Source organism: Taudactylus pleione, unplaced genomic scaffold (genome assembly GCF_031769625.1).
Source record: "Taudactylus pleione unplaced genomic scaffold, aTauple2 ptg001084l, whole genome shotgun sequence".
Taxonomy (NCBI): domain Eukaryota; kingdom Metazoa; phylum Chordata; class Amphibia; order Anura; family Myobatrachidae; genus Taudactylus; species Taudactylus pleione.
Genome location: NW_028285485.1, coordinates 629,972 through 653,600, shown reverse-complemented (window position 1 = coordinate 653,600; position 23,629 = coordinate 629,972). Strand labels below are relative to the sequence as shown.

The 23,629-nt window shown below is 46.4% G+C and overlaps 1 protein-coding gene across 3 annotated transcripts in view; it reads right to left on the bottom strand.

The window, feature by feature from the left end:
• FAM53A (family with sequence similarity 53 member A) overlaps positions 1-23,629 on the bottom strand; it is a 62,081-nt gene that overhangs the window by 15,046 nt on the left and 23,406 nt on the right. For 2 of the 3 annotated variants that reach the window (XM_088461632.1, XM_088461633.1), the window contains exons 3-4: positions 19,856-19,910; positions 17,480-18,285 (exon numbers count right to left, since the gene is read on the bottom strand). In XM_088461632.1, coding sequence (XP_088317758.1) covers positions 17,480-18,285; positions 19,856-19,910 — 861 coding nt within the window. The remainder of the gene's footprint in view (positions 1-17,479; positions 18,286-19,855; positions 19,911-23,629) is intronic. The other variant, XM_088461634.1, reaches the window with a different exon arrangement.

The window sequence follows — 23,629 nt, the reverse complement described above, 5'->3', positions numbered from 1 at the left end:
ACTTTGTGCACGCCATCCGTCACTGCACCCAACTCAAGTTATAAACTGGTCATATGTCCCCCAAGTACCCCGTTTTCCCAAGACAGCCTTTGCTTTACTGCAGCAAAAGGATTTGGGCCTAGAGCTCTGCTAGTCACAAAATGGCTAGTGGAAAATCATATGTAATGTGTATTGATGTATTTTTGGTAAATGGGTGCACGTTCGCAGTGTATCTTATATAGTCTGGCCACTTCTAGAGAATGCTTCTAGTGGCAATGCAGGTAGGCAGACAACAGCTGTACACTGGAAGAAGAATATATACGCTCAAGCCCTTATGAAGGGGACGGCAAAGCAATTTGATAGGAATCAGACAGGCGCACTATATTGAGAGCACGTCTGACTCAGCCGAGGGAGTAGTTTCCAAAACTGTCCCCCATTCAGATTTTCCACCACATCTTCCCAATACGAGAGGTGGCTCGTTCGTGACACAACCAGTTCCCCGCCTGTTTGATCCTGCAGCTACGAGGGCTGACAAGAGGGCGTACAGCAAGCTCTCCGTATGAAATGCCATCTGAAGGTCTCAGAGGTCACAGGCGTGGAAGGGCGAGAGGGAGCCAGAAAATACTCTGTAAGCCGACCGTCCAATATTTCACAGAGAACACCAGACAGTTATGTTTGGATTACAAACACAAACCCCTCACACTACATACATCCCGAGGTGTTATAACATGCCAATACGGTCTCTGCCATGTCAGCACCTCCCAGGGGCACAGAACACGGCAGTGTCAATGCAAACGGGAAACAGACTAAACTTGTAGAGATAATGAAAACTTTACAGGTAGTTCTAAGGTTGGTGCAAAAGATTTATTCAGATATAAAATCACCTTGTAACTGCAGTTTGACTTTGCACCCAGTTGCCCATTAAACAGTAAAATCGTGCAGAACGTAAGCTGACCCATCACCGAGATATTACCACCCTTTTTAATGCATTAAAATAGTGCCTTTGGAACTAGATAGCATGTTTATATTGCTCTTATTCCGCCCACATTGGTTAAAGGGGAATTAGCACACCAAACCGCCCAAAGCTAAATGAGTAATATCTGCTGGAATCCTCCACTCATCCAGGGCACTCCGTGCAAGAATGGCGTCCCTCTTAGGAGATTGAGGCATGAGGTAGCACTTAGTCCAGTGACCAGAAGTAGTCACTGTTTCGTGTGCGGAAGGTTTTCTGAAAGGTGACCAAACTGGATGGATAATGGTAATATTTATCACACGCCTGACTGCTACGCATCAAATATGGCGGTGTTCACCATCAACTCTGGAAAACGTCATTTTCAATCCTAGTGTTGACCCCTGGTTTAAAGTACACCTGTTGCTTAAGCACAGTGGAGGCAGGCATCTTGTGGCCTGAACCAACTCATTAGGAAACAGTGATACCACACGGGCATACGTGCCAGGACTAACTATACAGCCAGCCAACGTACTTATTAAATGCTTTATGTGCACACAAGGGGCACTTGGGGGTATATGTTTCCAGAGGATTTCTTCATAAATTTACTACCCTCTCAATGTATTAAAAGTACCCTAGCAAATGTCACAAACCTATTGTGCAATCCAGTCTTTTCTCTATCGTTCCTATAGGGACTGCTGAATTACATGTACCAAGCTCCGAAACGCTAACTCGGCCACTAAAACAGTCTGTAAGATGACAGGAGATGAGTGGCTGGTAATTTATCTCTCCAGAGCTTAGTACATATCCCCCTTAAAAAGGTGTGTATGTGGAAGTCAGAACAGAAAAGGGGGTTGTTAATGCATACAAAACTCTTAACCATCTCTTAAGAGTGTCTGAATCAGCAGAATAACTAAAAATTCCAGCATGCCTCTGCAGAATCATCTCCGAATTAAAACACACACACACACACATATATATATATATATACATATACATACATATTTTATGAACACTTTCAAAGTGTATCTGATGTTTGCATCTAACAAGCTGGCTACCTACTGGTTAAGCAGATACCAATGAGAATGCACCCTGAGAGCTAGTCATTGACGCATGAGGTGTTTATTTGTACACAGTGACTGCACAAAGTACCTCATGCTTAGTGTATTAATGGTAAGGGCTGCATTCTCTTGTTCACTGTAAGCAGCCTATATGTAGCACCAACATAGTATGTAGAAAACATTCATCACCTAATGAAAACTTTTCAACATTAAATGTAAATCTATCAAAGCAAAAAGAACTTGGACTTCACTGAATTTGGTTTCATGCAACATTAAAATGAATTTTTTTTGTTTAACCAGCAAAGACTGTTTAAACTGCCTGAGTGGTTGCAAAAATACCTCCATCGCCACCAGTCTCTGTACAATAAACACAGACGTTTGCTCTCAGAAAGGATAAAAAGGAAGCCTCGCATGTTATGGGTCACAGACATTGCAGCATTTCCTCTATGGAATTTAAACATTTCGCTGAGGCGTGCAGAGAACAATTAGGTAACGCTACAAATCTGCACCCAAAATGAAAAAGTTCAAAAAATACAGCACTGCCTATTATGCCGGTAGCCAAAATGACTGCACCTGCACAGAAACCCGGTAACATCCCAGAGGCTCCATTCTTTGGGCTAAACCACAATAAAAGACTATCCATTCCCTAAGCACTAGTGACATGAGTGAGGCATGAGGCGCAAGGTAGCTCTCGCATTCAAATAAAATCGAGCCGCTGGAATGGGCACATCATGGGTCCACATTCAAAAAGGGCTTCACATGCAAACATTCATACAATAGGGGCAGATGATTACCTGAATGGTGCATACACCTGTGCCAAAACACGTATGCTCCCTGACATAACACGGCCTGCCCCGCGTGTAACATTAGACGCCGAACGGACAAGCTGCCTGTTACTGCTGGTGGCATTTCATGCTCCGTAAAGCTGGGCCTTGCCGTGCGTATATGAAATGAAATAACTTTGCACAATTACTTGGCTCTGATGCCGTTCTGTAATGTTTCCATCTCTGAGCAAAGTTTTATGCAGCGTGGGAAACGCTTTGGCTGCAAGGCCTACACACCTATTTGCTTTCATTTTCTGATGGCTGGAATCAGGTTCAGGATAACACACACTTTTTGTGCAATGATCGTATGTGCCAAAATATAAATTTCATATTTATCTATGTGTATGTGTTATTCCTCTAAGGCGCACACAGCTGCTATAGTAACCTCTTATAATGACTGTTTGTTCTGCACTGGTGTTTTGTAAATCAAAAAAATACAAAGGAGGAAGTAGGGGTTTAGTGGTTAAAATTCGAGTCATAGTGATTTTGTACCAAACAAACACAGGCTGAGGAATTTAGACATTATTCCAAACGAAAGGAGATACAGTCACTGAACACACAATCTGGGAAAGTTTAGCTTGGTTTCAAGTCATTTACCCACTAAAGTTACTTCAGGGTGTAAAGTAAGCCACAAAAATTGCTGCACATCCCCATACATACCTTTGCAATGTGGCAGAGAGCCACATAATAATAGGTGCGGAACACACATTTCCTCACAGGGGAACAATAAAGTCAATTTTCTGAACACTGTCACTGGACCAAGAGTCCCACATCAAAATGTATTGAAACAAATTAAACCGCAATTAGACATGACGTCCTAAGCCGTTAACACCTGAGGGCACAGCTGGGTGAGACATCCCATGAAAGGAACGAGCGCACTGTCTATAGCACAAGCCAGCAGTGTCAGAATGAATGACACAGCTGGCTCGCCAAAGTGATCGTGGGCACATAGCGGCAATTAGGCCACAGACAAGCTGTTGCAGGCCGGACTATATTATTCTGCACACACTGCAACAGCGATGAGTGTGTGAGGGTTAGTCTTCATCTTGCTGAATTAAAAAGGTTTTATAGGTTTCTGTGGAGCGGTGATCAAAAAGGGTTTATCTGTCTCAGCAACATCGCTTGGTTGCCAATGAATGGATGGGCTTCATACTCTGTCCTCAAGGAGACGACAACACAAGTGCCCTGGGCAACCGCGATCGTATCTTGTCCTCCACCACAAGTACGTTTCGATCTAAAACACAAGATACATTTCACCAAGCATCTAACGCAGGGATGGGGAACCTCAGGCCCGGGGGCCGTATAAGGCCCGTGGAATCATTTGGTCTGGCCCCTGGAGCTTTTTCCTGCTAGCCATCTGGCTAGCAGGGTGTCTACAATGGCACCCTGCAGCCAGATCTATGCAGCAGTGCCGCTTGGAGTGTCCTTAGGAAGCTTCAGATGGTCACACCGTTGTTTTTATAGCTCCCCGGAGCATCCTCAGGATGCTCCAGGCATTTCTGTAATCACCGTTGATTGTGGCCCTGCCCCGTGTGACGTCACACGGAGGGGGCGTGGCCTGCCAAAGAGCCCGCAACTAATGTTATATATATCAAAATGGCCCTCGGCAGAAAAAAGGTTCCCCACCCCTGATCCAACGGAAGCCATAAATATTCCTAAAAGGGGATTTATTTTTATCTCCTACTGACCAGACATCTGCAGGTTTAAGGGAACGATGTGCCCGTATCCAATTTCTAACAGGAGATCCGATTGGTGGGCTGCAAGGTCTACTTTACTGTCTAATATAACAATCATTTGTAATTGCTTGAAATAGGTGGATCAAAAGTAGAGAACCATGACAGGTGCCTTTTATCTGCATTATACATGCACAGAATATGTATTAAATCATTTTGGACTGTAGAAAACCTAGCTACATATATTTTTTTATTTAATATTTTACATTTAAGCCTTAAAGGCCATATGTGTGTGTCAGTCTGGAGAGAAACAATAAATTAAAACATTATTAAATTCCAACTAACACTGGAAAAAAAAAAATTCTGTCAGGATATTTTTTGCTCCAGTAAACGGGCCTAAATAGAAAATAGGGCAAATCTGTACCACCAATTTGGGACTCATGCCACCCCACAACTTCTGGTACAAAATCCAGAAGGAAGACTGCCATTACACCGGGGTCAGCCAATCCTGCACTAGCACACCTAATGCTATGGAGTAAAAGTATGAAGCCAGCAGGGCTTTTCATTGAAGTTAGCGTGCATAGGGCGGGGTATATAGACCAAACAGGATTAAGAGCCACAAAAACATCTAAAAATGAAAATTGGAACTGTCGGCCGTAGGATCCAATCAGGCACCAGCTAGGATTTTATAGATTGTACTAGATAAGTGATAGCTAGAATCGGATTGGTTGGCATTTTTAGAAATTTTTTGTTAAATCTACCCCAAAATGTCAAAATCATACATCCTTTTTGCAGCGGTTTAACAGCAGCAGCTATCAGCTGCAAAGACACTACCACACAGCTGATAGGGTGGCTACGCTTACCATATTAATAAAATATAGCGATTGCCAGCCCCTGTCATATGTACGATACCACAACGCTTCTGTCATCTGGAAAGTTAACTTTGGGGAAATGACTCACAGCCCGCTGAAAGCAGAAGACCTTTATCTAGCTCTTCCTTTATGGGTTTATATTGCACGAGCCATGTGAGAGTTTCAATCACTACCAGAATTCAAGCAGAGGGGAAAAACATTTCATTCCGAAACGGTTGACATGATTGATCTCTGGCTATTAAGTGCAACCACATGGTTTTGAGCAGCATAATGTATATAAACCGGATCCAGACCAAATAACATAGATCTTTCAGTTATGGATATACAAATAAACACGAGACAGAGCCAAGTAAAGTGCATTAAGCTGGAGGGCTTGGTACAGAAATAAATAGATGTGCAGTGAGATTGCCCAACTGTTCACCTCCTTTACACTCTCCGGGCAGCGCAGCTGCATTAGATCACATATTACAGCCGTTATGCAAGTAACCGTTCCACATAAATCTCCCCAGCTGTCCGGGTTCTCATTGCTTTCAGCTTTTCCCACTAAGGCCCGTATTCAATATGAGCCCAGATACTTTTTCGCGGCCCGGACTTTTCGCCTACTTCGCTTGTTTTGTAGGCGGAAAAGTACCGCATGCGTGCCCGCTTTACCCCGTATTCAATTTGAGAGTACGTGAAAACGGGACCTGGCGAAACTTCAACAGGCGGAAACTAGTGTCAGATTTGGGGAAATCAGCCTGACACCCCCCCCAAAAGATGCTCTGACATGGGGGTTCCCTATGGTACCCCACGATTTGGCTTGCTGAAGGTATTTGGTGTTTTTAAACGGGCTCGATAACTGCTAAATAGCGTTTTCTATACATGGTGCAGAATAGTATTCAGGAGGTTTTTTGCAGAAAATAACTTATCCCAGCAAATTTGGGGTACTTCAAAATGGGGGCCAGCATATTTAAAAGTTGCTAAAGTGAAGTTGAAAAAATCGTGAAAAATCCACCTTCCGCAAGCACCTGCAATCAAAAAAACACTTGGGGCATACTTGGGGAACCCCCCCCCCCCCCCAGTCAAGATCGCTAGTTTTTAACTTTGTACCCCCAATTATTTTTTTTTCGCCCCCTTTTTCAAAGTCATTTTCTGGGGTGTCCTTAAGTGTTTTTTTTTTTTTTTTAATTACACAGTTTACCTTTGGGGGACTGTCTGAAGGCTGCACGGGGGTTCCCGTAACTTTGCACCCCAAAACCCCAATTCTGCACTTTTTTCCGCCTGGTATTCATAGGCGAAACCTTTTCGCCTAGTACATTGCATTGACTTTCCGCCTAGGCGGAGAGTCTTTCAAATTGAATAGGGGTAAAAGAAAAACAGGTGAAAATAATGTCATCGGCGAAAAAGTATCGCGGTTCTGGACTTTTCGCCTCAAATTGAATAGGGCCCTAAGTTTTTTATAAATCTCTCTCCCTTCCAACCTGTATTGCTTTTCTCATGTGACAAACCCTCAGCGGCATGTCACAAGCCATACTCTCCTACTTTTGAAAAAACATTTCAGGGAGATTGTGAAACCCACACCTTTAAGTGCGAGTTAAAGTTGGCGTAAACTAAATGTAAATGAGCCCCAAAGCAGTTAGTAATATCGAATTGGAAAATAAAACACACTGATACTTCTCAGAAAATACATGTAGCCATAGGGATCATTGTGCCTTATAACCAATGCAGGGAAATGATACCAAAGTTCCCATTTTAATGTATAATATGAGATATGGTAAGAACTTACCCTTGTTATCTCTATTTCTACGAAGTCCATAGGGTTCCACAGGATACCTTGGGGTGTGACGTCAGTCGCAGGGCACCAAAGAGTTAAGCTTTCAGCCTCCCAGGATGCACTAGGTCCCCCTCCTATACCCCGCCCCCGGGCCAAGGCACCTCAGTTAGTTACCAAGCCATAGGCCGGAGGAGGAGAAGGAAGAGAGAGAACAAAGATCTGGACACATACAAGAATCACATTCTCACCAGAGGGAGACGGAAAACCGGTGACCAGAGCAAAGCCCATCTGCAGCACAGGTGCGACAGGGCGGGAGTCCTGTGGAACCCTATGGACTTCGTAGAAATAGAGATAACAAGGGTAAGTTCTTACCATATCTCATATTTTCTACTTCAGGGTCCATAGGGTATCCACAGGATACCTTGGGGATGTCCCAAAGCAGTATCCTTTAAGGGTGGGGACGCTCCTGTGCAGAAAGGAGAATCCGCCGCCCGAAGGAAGCATCCTGAGAGGCGAAGGTGTCAAACCTGTAATACCTCACAAAGGTATGGACAGAAGACCACGTAGCAGCCTTGCAGATCTGAACTGCCGAGGCACCACGTCGAGCTGCCCACGAAGGACCCACAGACCTAGTGGAATGAGCCTTCAGAGAAGGAGGGACCGGTAGGCCTTCATGAAGATAAGCTTCAGAAATAGCCATACGGATCCAGGCTGCCAAAGTTTGCTTTGAAGCAGGCCAACCCTTTTTACGGAAGCCATAGAGGACAAACAAAGCGTCCGACTTCCTAAACGAAGAAGTGCGGTCAACATAAGTCCTTAAGGCCCGCACAACATCCAAAGAGGCCTCACCCATGGAAAGACCCGGTGAGTTAAAGGCCGGAACAACTATTTCCTCGTTAACATGAAACTGGGAAACAACTTTGGGAAGAAACTCGGGCCGAGTGCGGAGCACTGCCCTGTTCCCATAAAAAAACCAAGAAAGGGGGTCTACAAGAAAGAGCCCCTAACTCAGAAACACGTCTGGCCGAAGCAATGGCCAGAAGGAAAACAGTCTTAGCTGTTAGCCATTTAAGATCCACTGAGCCCAGTGGTTCAAACGGCGGTCCTTGGAGAGCCCTCAGGACCACAGCCAAATCCCAAGGCGCCACAGGTGGAACAAAGGGCGGCTGAATGCGGAGAACACCCTGCATAAAGGTGCGCACATCCGGGATTGTAGCAATCCTACGGTGAAACCAGACAGATAGGGCCGAAACCTGTACCTTCAAAGAAGCAAGGCGAAGCCCATGATCTAGTCCCGCTTGCAGGAAGGCGAGAATCCGAGACAGACGAAACTCCCGCGGTGCATAACCTCTCGGTCGACACCACTGGAAGAACGTATGCCACACGCGATGGTATATCCTCGCGGAAGACGGTTTCCGAGCTCGTAACATGGTACGCACCACAGAGCTGGAAAACCCCCGGGACCTCAGCATGGCCGTCTCAACAGCCACGCCGTCAAAGACAGCCGAGTCAGGTCCGGGTGAAGGCAAGGACCCTGAGACAGAAGGTCCGGTCGTAGCGGCAACCGCAGAGGACTGTCCACGGACAGACCCTGAAGGTCTGAGAACCAGTGCCGTCTGGACCACGCGGGAGCCATCAACAGGAGCGTCCCTCCTTCCTGTTTGAATTTCCGGATTACCCGTGGAAGAAGGGAGACCGGAGGGAACAGGTATGCGAACCGGAACGTCCACCGGACGGACAGAGCATCCACCAGAGACGCCCCTTCGTCTCTTGTGCGAGACCCGTACACCGGCAACTTGTTGTTGTGCCGGGACGCCATGAGGTCGATTTCTGGAAGACCCCACCTGTCCACCAGTAGTTGAAAAACGTCCGGGTGCAGGGACCATTCCCCCGGATGAACGTCCTGGCGACTTAGAAAGTCCGCCTCCCAATTTAGCACTCCCGGGATGAAGACCGCTGATATGGCCGGAAGATTGCGCTCCGCCCAAACCAGGATCCGAGAGACCTCTACGAGAGCCGCCCGACTGCGAGTTCCTCCTTGCCTGTTTATGTAGGCCACGGTGGTAGCGTTGTCCGACTGGACCTGCACCGGGCGACCCTGGAGATACCGCTGTGCCTGCTGGAGAGCATTGAAGACCGCACGGAGTTCCAAGATATTTATTGGAAGCTCCGCTTCTGTCGGCGTCCACCTGCCCTGGAACAAGTGTGGACCCGAAACTGCTCCCCAGCCCCGAAGACTGGCGTCCGTTGTCAACAGGACCCAATTTGGAACCCAGAACGGACGTCCCTTGTTGAGGTGGGTCGTCTGTAACCACCACGCAAGGGACAGGCGAACCTCCTGGGTGAGCACAATCGTCTGGGACTTCAGAGACTGAGGCAGCCTGTTCCACTTGGACAGGATCAGGTGCTGCAGAGGTCTGGAGTGAAACTGGGCGTATTCCACCATGTCGAACACCGACACCATGGAGCCCAGTAACCTCATCGCCGAGTGTAAGGACACCCGGCGGCTGTGCAGGCAACTGCGCACCCTTGACTGTAAAGCAGAGATCTTGTCCTCCGTCACGAAGATCCTTTGCTGTCTCGAGTCCAATAAGGCTCCAAGATGCAGAATCCTCCAAGACGGGATTAGAGTGGACTTCTGCCAGTTGATTAGCCAGCCGTGCCGTTGCAGCAGTGCAATGGTCAGGTCCAAGTGGCGTAACAGGAGCTCTGGAGATCCTGCCACCAATAACAGGTCGTCCAAATACGGCAACGTGCGGACTCCCTGCAGCCGCAGAGAAGCCGCCATGACCGCCATCACCTTGGTGAAAACACGTGGTGCTGTTGCCAGGCCAAAAGGTAACGCCCGAAACTGGAAGTGGTCGCTGCGGATTGCAAACCTGAGGAACTGTTGATGGCGCAAAAGAATAGGGACATGCAGGTAAGCGTCCTGTATGTCCAATGACACCAAGTAGTCCCCAGGTTCCAGCGCCAGAATGATGGACCGTAGGGTCTCCATCCGAAACTTCGGGACCCGCAAAGACTTGAGTGCTTTGAGTTTGAGAATCGGACGATATGACCCATTGGGTTTCTGTACCAAAAATAGATTTGAATAGAAACCCTGGCCCCTCTGGGAGAATGGAACAGCCACTATAACTCCAGCCTGGAGCATAGTGTGCAATACCTTCCGCAGCTCCGTAGCCTTGTTCCGGTCTGATGGGAGACCCGTGGTGAAGAAGCGAGCCGGGGGTCTGTGCCGGAAGGAGAGGGCGTATCCGTGGGAAACCACCTCCAGAACCCAAGTGTCTGTCGTAGTGGTCGACCAACACTGGGCGAACTGTAGCAGGCGGCCTCCCACCCTGGGATCCCCCAAAGGGAGGCCCGGACCGTCAGGCCGCAGGCTTGTCATCTGGCTTGGGGGCCGGACGTCTGGTACTCCATGCCTGCTTCCGGGGCTTGACCGATTTCTTAGGGCCAGCCTGTCGAGGAAACGACTGTGGTTTGGGCCTGCCCTGGGCCCTAGATGACCGAAAGGACGATGGTCCCGAACCAGAAGGAGCAGCGGCCGACAGGAGACAAGCAGATTTGGCTGCCGCCAGCGTGGCCACAATCTTATCCAGATCCGGACCGAAGAGAACTTCTCCGGTAAACGGCAACGCTTCCAGACCTTTCTTGGAATCTGCGTCCGCCTTCCAGGATCGCAGCCACAAGGTGCGACGAGCAGCTACCGCTGCTGAAGAAATTCTGACACCAGAGTACTAATGTCTAGAGCCGCCTCGTTGATGTAGGTGGCCGAATCACGGAGATTGCCAATCAACTCCGCCTGTTTGGCCGGACAGTCGGATTCAAAAGAAGCCTCTAATGAATCCGCCCAGCGCTCCATCGCTCTGGCAACCCAGCAAATGGCCATAGCCGGCCGTGCTGCCCCCCCTGCAAGGGAATAAGCGGACTTCAGGCAGATTTCTACCTTGCGGTCCGTAGCATCCTTAAGGGAGGACATGGATGGCATCGGCAATGTGGCACTACGGACAAGACGGGTCACGTGAGAATCCACCTGTGGAGGGGATTCCCACTTAGCAAAATAATTATCCGCGAACGGATAAGCCACCGCCAGGCGTCTCTGCGGCTGGTATCTTTTGCCAGGTTGTTTCCACGCCTCCTCTAAATGGTCCACCAACTGACCCGAAAGAGGAAAGACTGTGGCATCGCCCTTCACATCTTTGAAAAAGGCATACTTAGATTTAGCCGCTGGGGGAACTTCGTCCTCAATCACCAAGGCTGTGCGGACCGCCCGAATAAGTCCAGGAATATATACTTTGGACTTAGCATCAGCGTCCTTAGTATGGAGAGGTTCCTGATCGTAAGGATCCAGAATCTCCCCATCATCAGACGTCCCTTCGTCATCCTCATAAGGAGCGGACAGAGACGCCACCGGCCTTTTATGAGGCCGCATCACAGACTCCCCTTGCAACACATCCTACAAGTGCTGTACAGAACTCGTCAGGGAGTTAACCCACGCTGGCTCCTGAGAACCCGGGAGCGGGGAAATAGGGAGACTGTGGGGTACCACCAATTGTCGTGGGAACCCCTGCATGGGTGACGACACCACAGACTGCTGGGACAAACCCATCGGAGTAAACGCGGGCTGCGGAGCTAACTGGCCCACTAAAGCTGTTAACGCCTGAGCGAAACAAGCCCAGGGCGGCTCCTGTACCGGTGCTGTAACCGTAATAGGCCGCGCCATGGACAAACACTGCCGGCAAAGGCCCTCCGCGCTACCCTCCCCCTCCGCTAACGGTACTTTGCACGTGGTACACTGTAGCCGGAGGGGAAAATCACTTTCAGACATGATGGCACCACGTATGTGACCTCTCTCACCAATTAAGTATTAAATAGGCGAGAGACCACCCTGCAGCACCGCACCGCAAGGGCTTTAGCAGAAGAACAGGGACAGTAATAAAGCTGACAGTTTAGAGAAGAAAAGTTACAGGCAGCGCTAGCACAGTCACATACAATGCAGAGAAATAACAATTCCTGCACTAACAGCGCTGATCACTCAACTACACAGACACAGGGCCTGGTAGGACACAGCGCTGCATACACAGACCTGAGCCACAGCGGAGGAGAGGTATGCGGGGGGACCCAGACCACGATGCTTCCGTCCAGCGCTTCCAGCAGCGTTCACCATGCGTTCTGGAGAAGATGGCCGCCGAGGAGCAGAGAGGAGGCTGGCCTGGGGGAGGAGCGCTGCCACAGGACCAGTCGGCAGCATGCAGAGAGGGCTGTGTGCAGCGGGGGAGGCGCCGGCTGTGAGACAGGGAAGGCGCGCTCCCCTGGCATGCATTTAACCCCTGGGACGCCGCAGCGCTTCCGCTCTGCTGCGGTCCGCTGTCCCAGGGGGTAGTGGAAGCGCAGGTTGGTCGCCTGGCTCCACGCTGCAGCCAGTCCCCAGGGAGCCCCCTGCCTGGGGACTTAGGACCATGTGATCAGCGGGGACCCACCGCGGGACCCCGCTGCTTACCTCTGTCCCCCTTGAATCCGGCCATGGTCCAGAGCATCTGGGGTCACCGCTAGCTGTGACCCCAGACGCCCACCAGCATCCCCGGATCAGTACCGGCGTTCTGGTACCGGCGGGGTGTAGGGAAGACAGCATGGACGTCAGGACTGACTGTCCATGCTGTTCATCCAGATGTGCAGCCACAGCTGCATGAAGAAAAAGCTTCAGGGGCTCTTCTAGCCCCCACTCCAACAGGTGCACCCGACTCCGGCCGGGCACCAAACTAAACTGAGGTGCCTTGGCCCGGGGGCGGGGTATAGGAGGGGGACCTAGTGCATCCTGGGAGGCTGAAAGCTTAACTCTTTGGTGCCCTGCGACTGACGTCACACCTATACCCCAAGGTATCCTGTGGATACCCTATGGACCCTGAAGTAGAAAAATCTGTTTTTTTTGTATATAAGCTTCATAATGGGGGTAGGGTGCAATCAGGGAGATTGAGAGACTCTTTAGGGAGTCAGGGAGATTACTACTATTTCAGAGCGTCTCCCATGTCGCAAACCAGGAATTAGGATTTCACCTTTAAAAAAAATAAATGCATAGAATGTAAAAAATGGCGATAAAAAGGGACGGGATGGGACAGGACGATCACTTCTTCCGTCCTTCATTAACATGAATGGGGTCGGATGCAATATCGTCAGGTATTATGTGCAGCGCATATCATGTATACACAATATGTCGTTCCGGCCATATCGTAACATTATCCCAGTGTGTACCCAGCATTAGGAGATATAGAGAGTTTTGGGGGGTGGGGGGGGTTTGCGACCCAACAGGTTTCATCATTAACAATATGTAAACGTTGGTGATTTTAAAAACCGCTGATTGATAAATCAGGCAATGTCTTAATTATTATTGCTTATTTACTATGGTAACAGATATTGAATAGAACACAATGCCCACATGTACGTAACTGTTACTCCGATTACAAGGTGGTACTTTGCTGATTTTGATGTTAAATTCAAAATAGTTTGAAGTACAGCCCAGTTGCAAAGTACTCTACAGTCCAGATATATACAATTTCCCTCTGAATGCATGAACCACAGTATAGGGTTCATTGAACGTATACGCTGTTTGCAAAGATTGGTCATTACTGAGTAAAGCTTCTCAAGACTCAGGGACTTTTTCCACAATGATGAGATAATGGGACGTAGATTTTTCAGCAAGGTCAGACAGCTGCCCATAGAAATTACCTAAAGTCTTTAACTTAACTATTAGCTGGAAAGCAAAGAGGTCCTTGAACCACAGGGACCATGTCAGTCTGTTCGAGCTGAAACCCGATCGGTACCTTGGCTGACATTTCCACTCCAGCTCCAGGTGGCGAGCACCAACTGCAGAGCCCTCACAATTTTCCTACACAAAGTGTAATTTTACTCGTGTCACGTAGGCAAATAGAACATAATAGTGTCTGTTAACCCATTCTCAGCTTTGCGGAGAAGTTCAACATTATAAAAAATAAACGGGTCATATGAATGCAAGCACTGCAAACTGGGCAATAAAAAAAAAGCAGCATTTACCTTTGAGATAAATCAGATGTGTCCTCATACACCTAACCTTACCACCACCAAATCAGTATTTACAGAGGCTACTCCGCAGGCCCCAGTCTCTACCCATTGTCGACCTCATTCTCAATGCTGTTGAACAGCTGCTGAACAGTGGCGCTATAGTGGCGGGATTTGATCAGCAAGGGGATTTTGTGGTACTTGTTATTTATACGGTCTTAACTTAAAATGGCGGACAGAAGAACCCCAAGTTTTATCAATCTAAAGCAGTGAATGGGCACCGCCACAACATTGCCTTCCTGTGCCATTAACAGCACTTTAACGGCACAGGAAGGCAATGTTATGGTAGTGCAAATTCACTGTTTTAGGTTGATAAAACTTGGGCTTCTTCAGTCCGTCATTTTAAGTTAAGACCGTATAAATAACAAGTACCACAAGATAAGATGTGCAGCTGTACTGTTTTCACTTTAACGCACATAATTAAAGAAGTGTGGGACTTCCTGTTTTTCTAGCTTGATAATGAGACATTGGCCCATAACTGTGACTACACTTGCAGAGTTTGTATTCTAGTACAGTAGTAGGGTGTACTTGGGTCACATTTCCTCTTCATTCATTTAAAAAGTACCAAAAGCGGCAGGTCGACGATGCAAAGTGGGGTCGGCCATTTTGTTTGCTGAGCCGGTGTTCAGCCCGTCAATTCACCAGCCACTAAGGGGTCTATTTACTAAGCTGTGTTGGAGATAAAGTGAACGGTGATAAGGTACCAGCCAATCAGCTGCCAAATGTCATTTTTCAAACACAGCCTGTGAGATGGCAGTTAGGAGCTGATTGGCTGGTACCTTACCACTTTTTCACTCTGTTTCCTAACACTGCTTAGTAAATAGACCCCTAAGATATCTGCCAACACCGAGTGTAGGTTTCACTTTAAGGCTAGTCATACTGGAACAAGTTTTTCTGAGAATCTGCAACTTGATTTACCTCAAACTGTGACCTTTTAATATACTGGAGCAGTCATGAGAAAACTGAAGAGTAGGGAGAGCAGCCAGTTTCCTGGCCTGGAAAGCATATCCTTTTCCCTGGCTGATTACTGGCCGGAGGAATCCATGCTACTGCTAACGGGCCAGATCTAAATAAGCAGCGTGTAAAGTCTACAAACGGGACTGTAACCTCAAATGTTCCGTGGTAACTACCATTTACGAGGCAATGCCTACACTAATACATATGTTTATGTCTAAGACAATGGGCGGCCCTTAGGTCACGTGCAGCCCTCCGGGGCCTTCACCTGCAGCCAACATCTCCTTCATGCTTTGCTGTCAAATTTGTTATAAGCTGGTAATTCCTGTTTAGAATGGCTTCTGATATTCAGAGAACAGTTTCTAAGTATAGAGCCCCTTTCGGTATGCGTTACTATTAATGTAAAGCAGAGGAATTCAAACATATGAAAAAAAAAATACATCACAGAACAAGTTCCTGACCAAGATGTAATAAAGCCTGCGAATTGTGGGCGCCGGTGCGAATTTCATCGACGTAGACAGATATAAAGCAGCAAGCTGGTTTTGCCTTCGCACAAATTGCCGATTTAAATCTAAAGGCTATATCGCAGAATCCGTGGCGGTACCGCAAATTGCAGACTATTACATTTGGGCCGCTACGATATACGGTACATAGTGTTAGGTAACATATGCAAACCAGGATTTACATCACGAGTGGGGGGGGAGCCTTTGCACGTAGTATATAAGGAATGACATCAATGATAGGAATGGAAGGAGGGCTTAAGTCATACACAACGCAGAGACACTCACAATCTTCAAACATTATGGGCCTCATTTAGCGAGTTTGATCACTACGAGTGATAAATTGTGCTCTACCCAATCAGCTCTCAACTAATTTTTCAAACAGATGAGAATTGGGAGCTGATTGGCTGGAGCACCATTAACATACGCAGCAAGTTTTATCAGTCGTGTATGACATAAGTCGTTGATAAATAGGCCCCTATGTGAGAAGTCAGCTGGGTTATGTGAGGCTAGATGCACTGGGCAGTATATATATATATATATATATATATATATATATATATACACACATCCATACATACACACACACATACATCCAATGACAGAGGTACCCGGCAAGGCAGACCCTTTCTGATGACATCGCTCATTCCTCAGGGTTCTACAACTCTAGACCTACATATCTGTGCATAAATCCTGAATGAGGTGCCCCCGAAATGGTTGGGAACGGCAATGTTCTCAGTCTTCACACGTTGGCTCGAGAAAATACTAAGAGAAAGAAAGGTTCTTAATCCACAGTTACTGTATATCTTCCCCACCACCTGGGAGATAGACCGAGGACCTAACACCCAACCACACGTCATTTCCAAGCAGGACATGCATACTTGCTGGCTAGGATAAAGATGGGCGTTGGATGTAATCACAGACACACATTAGTAACCACCAGCAGCTGCTCTATCTGAAGAAATGTAAAGGAATAATCCATTTAGGTGGTGTCAAAGGAAAATATATTTCCTCCTTATGCGGTTATTTCCCAACATTCAGGAAGACGCATGGACACAGGCCAACCTCTACTTATCTGCATACTGACAGTAACATAAGTGGACGCTGTCAGACCCTCAATATGCTGGTTATGTAAAGCATCACTAACTCTTCAATACAAGTTGGATTATACAAATGAACATTAACGTTTCAGGACCTTATTGGCTCAACTGAAGATACCAGAGATGAAGAAGAACCGGTCACGTTGTATAGAATATTTGTTTTACATAATGGCTAATGCAGAGGTTTCCAAACGCGGCCCTCAAGGTTCCCCCAACAGCTCAGGTTTTAGACATATCCCTGGTTGAGCACAGGTGGTTAAATCAAATTGACTGAGGTACTAACCAAGTCACCTGTACTCAACCAAGGATCTCTAAAACCTCAACTGTTGGGGAGCCTTGAGGACCGCGTTTGGGAACCTCTGGGCTAATCCACAAAGTGTCTAGGGCAGCATAGATAGGATATAATATATATACTTTTTTTTTACAAACGAGACAACATTGTTTGGAGTCGTCCTAGGCTATCTCCATTAAAGTTTGGCCCTGTATGTTGTGCAATCACCCTGCTTTACGAGTGCCCAAGATCTGCAAATAGGGCAGCGGCTAGTAACAGGACAAAGCCCTTGGCTATGCAACTCAAGCTCTGTTAAGTTGTGGGGTGTGCTGAAGGTCTTTGGCCTATCATAAAGGTCAGCTCATTAAGGATTTACTAGTCCTTTAAACCACCATACTCTCCGCCATCTGTGAAGTGTACATTTTTAGACACCTGTCCGGTGAGGACTTACCCGTGTCATTTTGAAAAAATCTAGAGAAGGCCGATTCCACCGGACATCTTCGTCGCGCCTGCGTTTTAGTCTTGTTTTCCTCTCATTTAACGCACACGGCTGGGAGCGACACCTGAGCAAACCTTGGCGCCGTTTCAGCTCCGGGGTAGATGTGGGAGTGCTGTTGGCCGAAGGCAAAAGGTCTCGGGGTTCGGTGATGTGCTCCTGAGACAAGGAGAGGCGCCTCCTTGGATTGAATTCGCATTGGCCACCAGAGCTCCAGCGTAGGCTGGAACTTGTGCTTCCTTCGTTGCTGTCCACAAAGCCGCTGCTGGCAGAAGATGGCCTAGGAACAGGAGACGTGTTGCAGGTGGGGACTGTGAAGATATTGTTATTAAGAGCTGTGGCGTTTTGTGGCAGGCTGATACTTGTGCTTCTCTGTAGGGGGGTACTACCGTGGCTGTTGCAGCGCTGCAAAGTGGCACTGCCACCGCTGTTGCATCGCCTCTTCGACACGGGCGTCCAAACCTTGGAGCTGCCGGGTTTCCAGGGGGACCGGCAGCGAGACAGTTCATCTGGCTCAGACAATGACCTGCAGTGTCTTTTTGTAGGGGGTGCCAGTGGCTGACCGAAGCTGTCGTTGAGGTTTAGTTTACTTATCCACCCAGATACCAAGGCCTGATTTGAGGATTCGTTCTGCCACTGCAGATTAAAATTGCTGGGAGTGCCAGGGCTAAAGGGGCACATGTGAAAGGAGAAGATTGAATTCTTGTTCAGTTCAGACCTGATTGGACAAGCCCTGTCGATCATTTTCCAATGGCTGTCCTCTGTAAAGGAGAAAGGAAAAAGAAAAAAAATAGGATGTTAGAGGCCTAATTCTGAAAACACAGTGGTACATACAATAAAACCCGGTAGAGTACACAGAGGTGATGGTACAGTAATATCGGTAGTGCTGGGTTCATTTTTAGAGGTGCGAAACTGCAGAGCAGACAGATCACACTCAAACCCAGTGCAGCTCAAACAGCACAAGGGGGGATTTAAAAAAAGGGGAATTCTCAGAAGCACATAAATAACATTATCCCACTGCAGAGACTGCTTTTACATTATCCAATCATACGCAGCATCATATAGAAACACAAACTTCCCGTCGAGCCATTAAAGGGGCTTCACCTTCCGTGGAGTTATTAGATGAAACTTGCCTTCTTCCAAGAGCCACTTAAGAAAAAAAATATAAATGATGCCTTTATTCAACCAGCTTCCTCCTGTGCCTTTCAGCCATATAGTTCTATCAGGAGGCGTTCGCTTCCACCAGCCTTGTACATTACAGAACTGTGCCCTGTATCATTGTATATAAAGAGCAGCAAAAGGAAACAGACAAGTATACCTGAAGCTAGAGAGACCTGGCTGAAAAGCACAAAAGGAAGCCAGAAAAGTGATTATTGCCGTGATCGCCATATATTAAAGTCGTCTGGAGGTGGAAAACCTCTAAGGCTGAGGAGAGCAACCTCTGACTCTCCAGCTGCTGTGGAATGTGTCCCGGTATGAACTACTATCCAAAGGGCATGCTAAAGCTTGTAGTTCATCAACAGCTGGTCAGCCTAGCACTACTTTCAAGTGACCCAGATATTTTTTGATTTTGTTAAATGTCAACATGATGTAGAACCCCTTTTTTCTGAGTAATGCAGCGCTAATTCTATGTGATATACGATTTGTACAACTATTACTGCTATGTAAAGCCAAGCAGGTATCATGCGATCTACCCTGATAATTTGACCACTAGGTGGCACCGTTCTTCGGGGTTCTATATTGCTTGTCCAGTACTAACAGAAAAAGAATTGACCAGGGTCCTCTGTGTCTACTTTCAAATTAGGAATCAATTAAACATCTTAATAGATTGCAGAGCTTTTATCGGCATTCACAAAAGGTTTAATAGTACTCACCCTAGAGAATTAAATAATCTTGATTGTAACACTTTAGTAAAAATGAAGCTTATTATAGTTTAGTCTTATTTTTGGAGGAGGAAAGGGAGGGGGACAGAATTTGGCCACGTTTGAGAGTGGCCATTGTCATTTACAAACTTGTCTATTTAAATAACTTAAAAATCAGAGACAGGGATGAAATATGCCATTTCCCCCCCCGCCCCCCTCCAGCGGGGAAGAAGGCCAGCTTTAATATGCAAAGCCCTTTACAAGCAGAAAATCACCATCAGCCACTGAGTCTTGAGCATTGTTCTAGGACCAGTTTAAGCCAGCAGGCTCTGCACACCCGCATTTTCAAGCCCTCGTTCCCTCCTGCATCTGATTTGCAACAGAAAAGATTTTTCGCCTTCAGACACCTTTGCTTTCGTTGGAAAGTAAAAAAAAAAAAAAACTCCACTAAGATTTCTCAAAAACTTACCATTGATTTCGTAAGGGAACAAGCTGCCTTCACTGTTCAGCTTCTCAGATGAGCGCTGAAATTAACCAGAGGGAAGAAAAAGTTTCAACCCCATACAACAAGCACATGGTGTGAAAAAAAAAAAAAAAAGAATACAGATCATAAACTTTGTGCAGGGATTAAACGAGGCAGGAGAAAAGGAAAAAAACTAAATAAAATAACAAATTTAGATGAGCATTTCACTGTCCGGTGCAGTAGGACATATTTGGGTGGAATGCAAACCAGAAATGTCCCCGTTCGCACCATTTCCATACAATATAAGTTGCTAGGTAACTACTGGAGCATTTCATGCAATGTGTGGTAACCCATAGCAACCGATTGCGTGATACCTCATTAATGGACCATAAGGTGACCAAAGTAATTTTGTCCTTTAAACCTCACTTTTGTAACATAATGTTACCATAGTAGCCAACTGCATGATAACTCATTCCACCAGTATTACAATATCAACCAATCACATTATACCTCAGTTTTGTAGAATGTAACCATAGCAACAGATTACATGGTACTTCATTATTCCACCAGTGTTACCATAGCGACCATTATACCTAATTATTGTACCACAATGTAACCACAGCAACTGATGCCATGGTACTTTATTATTCCACCAGTATTACCATACATAGCAACCAGTCACATGATACCTAATTTTGCACCACAATGTTACCATACCAACAGACTGCATGGTACCTCATTATGCCACCATGTTTAACAATGTAAGTGAACTGATCTTAGTTACAGCATAAACTAAAACAAACTTGGGGGGGGCGATTCAATTCGTAAGTCAGAATTTAGCTCCACAAGTGCTAGTAAGCTGTCAGGTGGCGACAAGCCCCGAAGCCCTAATGAGGGTGCGAGCAGAGATCCGCGATAAGTGCAGCCTTGGGGCTAGTCGCGGGAAGCAATTGAATAGCTCTAAAGAGCTAAATTCCAACGTAAGAATTTAATTGCCCACTTGGAGCTTGCACCTCACCAGCTGAACAAATACCAAATGCCTATGAAATATATAGGAAAAAAAGTTGGACTAAGTTTGTGCTTATAAAGGGATTTCCTATAGCCTGGTCTACCATGTTACATTATTTAGCATATTCCTACTGAAACAAGCCGTTCAAACCCTGCACTGCGGGAGTGCAGCCTACTACGCTCACGTCTGTTGAACTACAGCTCCTAACATGCCCCGACAACCAGGGAGGCAGATCCGTAACTCCAGGGCGGAACAGCCACCGTTACCCAGTCCCGCTCTATACAGTCTCTTCATAAATGCCCAAGCGTTATAAGGCAGTGACAACAGGGACGTATATTAAATCCTGAAAATATGTTTTAACAAAGGTCATGATAAGTACTGAACCGCTCATACAAAAAGAAAAAAAAAATAGAGACGCGTAAAATACAATTTGATTAGCAAACTTCCTTGCCTAGATGCCTGCTGGATTTTGATTTATTTTTCACTACGCCAAAAAAGATACTATTGTTCAGAGACTTCCTTTTCAATGATGAGTTATTTTTTCCCTGCATACGAACATAAACATCCTTAAATATGCGCCTCTCGTCAGTGAAGACAAGCGCACACCGGGTTAACTCTACCCTTGTGAAGGCAATCCAGAGTTGTGCGCCATTGCACTCGCAGATGCGATCTCGCTTGCAATTTATATGCTCAAATGATGCTACTGCCCGCTAACAGACTCCACGCCTCAAAGTGCGCGACGTATACTGAGCAAATGCTACTACACCCAATTCCCCTATCTGTGTTGTGTGCAAATCCTCCGGGGACTGAGCAGGACACATCAGCGCAACACAAGGCGCACATCGGCTCCTCCGGCAAGTCGTGGGCTGCGCAGCATTCAAGTCAACTTTCTCTAGAAATGGCCTCAGACTGCGGTTCTGTGATAGGGACGCAGCCGCGATCGCGCACAACCCCTGGGAACGCACACACAGACCGGTCTCTTTTAGAGAACACTTTTGGCAACTGCGTAGCAGCAAAAATTCTTTAAACGAAACGAACATCTGCAGAGCGTAAAAGCTCTGTATCAGGCCCCTTATGGTGCATACACACATAGCGATCAGCCAGCGATACGATAGAGTGTAAGCTCTCACGAGCAGGGACCTCTTCCCTCATGTGCTTCTCATTACATTTTCTTCTACTCTTTACTCCCCATAAGGGCACCTAACACGTGACTGCCAACTCCCGGCAGCTTATTTTGAGTGCTTTAATCGCTATTGCAGCAATGTATATAATCCATGTCCATGTCCTGCACTGTAATGTACTGTAAGTTACTTGTTTCTTGTGCACCTATTAGTTCTATGTACTATGTAAGGCGCTGCGGAACACTTGTAGCACCATATAAATAAATTATAATAACCTACTTAATGCAGATTTCTGCTCACATCTCAGGAGGCTGCGAGCAGAAATATCCACGATAAGCGCAGCCTCGTTGATAGTCCCAGAAAGGGAGCTAAATTTCTGCGTGTAAGCATGGAATCGCCCCCAATGTGAATATGATTTGATGCAATCTATATACCCCCCAATACATTTCATATTGGAGTAACATGGCACCAGAACTACTGAGCATCTGAGATTATATTTGTGCTTCAAAAATGCCCAGTGGAGCCCAATAACAGAAATTTATAAACCATTCTAGAATAGTGTCATAAACCAATACAAATGTTATAAAACGCAGTCCGTAAAGCTTTTATCCATGAACAATTAATTTGATCTTCACTCGTGGTGAATTGCAGAGAAGCACCCTTCAATTTTATGTGGTTTAGTTACAGAGAAAAAGGCCCTATAAAACTCACACTGGACGACCATTTTGTGGACTCAACCAATCTTCCACCTATCAATTCACCAGGGACTAGTATAGGGGTGGCCCATAAACCCCGAGACTCCGACATCCTTGAATTGCTGACACTAAATTTTCAGGTGTATGTGAATGCCTCTAATCACCTAAACAGATATGACTGTAGAACACAGAAATGTCCATCGCGTATTACAGTACTGTTGTATCAAACTCGTATACAACTTGCAAATTATGGCACTTAAGACTGTATGCTCGACTACAAATCTCAAAAACGGTGCAACTCCAGAAAAAGCTATTGGTGTAGCCACCGGCCATATGGCAACTTATGTATAATGAAATCAGATTTCTCCACAGGTTACTGGTGAATTCTCATTAAGATTGGTTCGGTCGACAAAATGGCCGCCTCCACTACTGTGTGAAGTCTACAGATGCTTTTTGAATTGTCTCCCTTGCTTTTATACAGCATGTTTACTGCAATTGCACAACTTACTGAACGTATGTAAAGGACAGGGAGTGCAACCAGCTGATAAGTGCAACTATTTGTACCGCTGTCACTTTCCGGCTCTTTATCTCCTTTATTAATCTGCGTTTTAATGACTGCTTATGCTTCAGAAGTACTCTAAGGCCAATGTGATATTGCTGTGCCCTGATATAGCCCTGCTTCTCAAAAAACACAGAACTTTCTCTAGCTACCCTTTAAGTGAAGGGTTTAATTGCAGAAGTACACTTTGCAGAAGTTGTAGCAGTGCCTACCATTACTACGAATGGCAAACTAGACGGGTCCTTTTAGGACAACAAATTTGGTGTCTATTACATGAAAATTCATTAAAGAGGAACAGCAAGATTTCAAGGCATACAGCACTAAAGCCCCGTACACACTGGACGAATTATATGAACGATAATGATATTGAATGATACATTGTTAAAATCGTCCAGT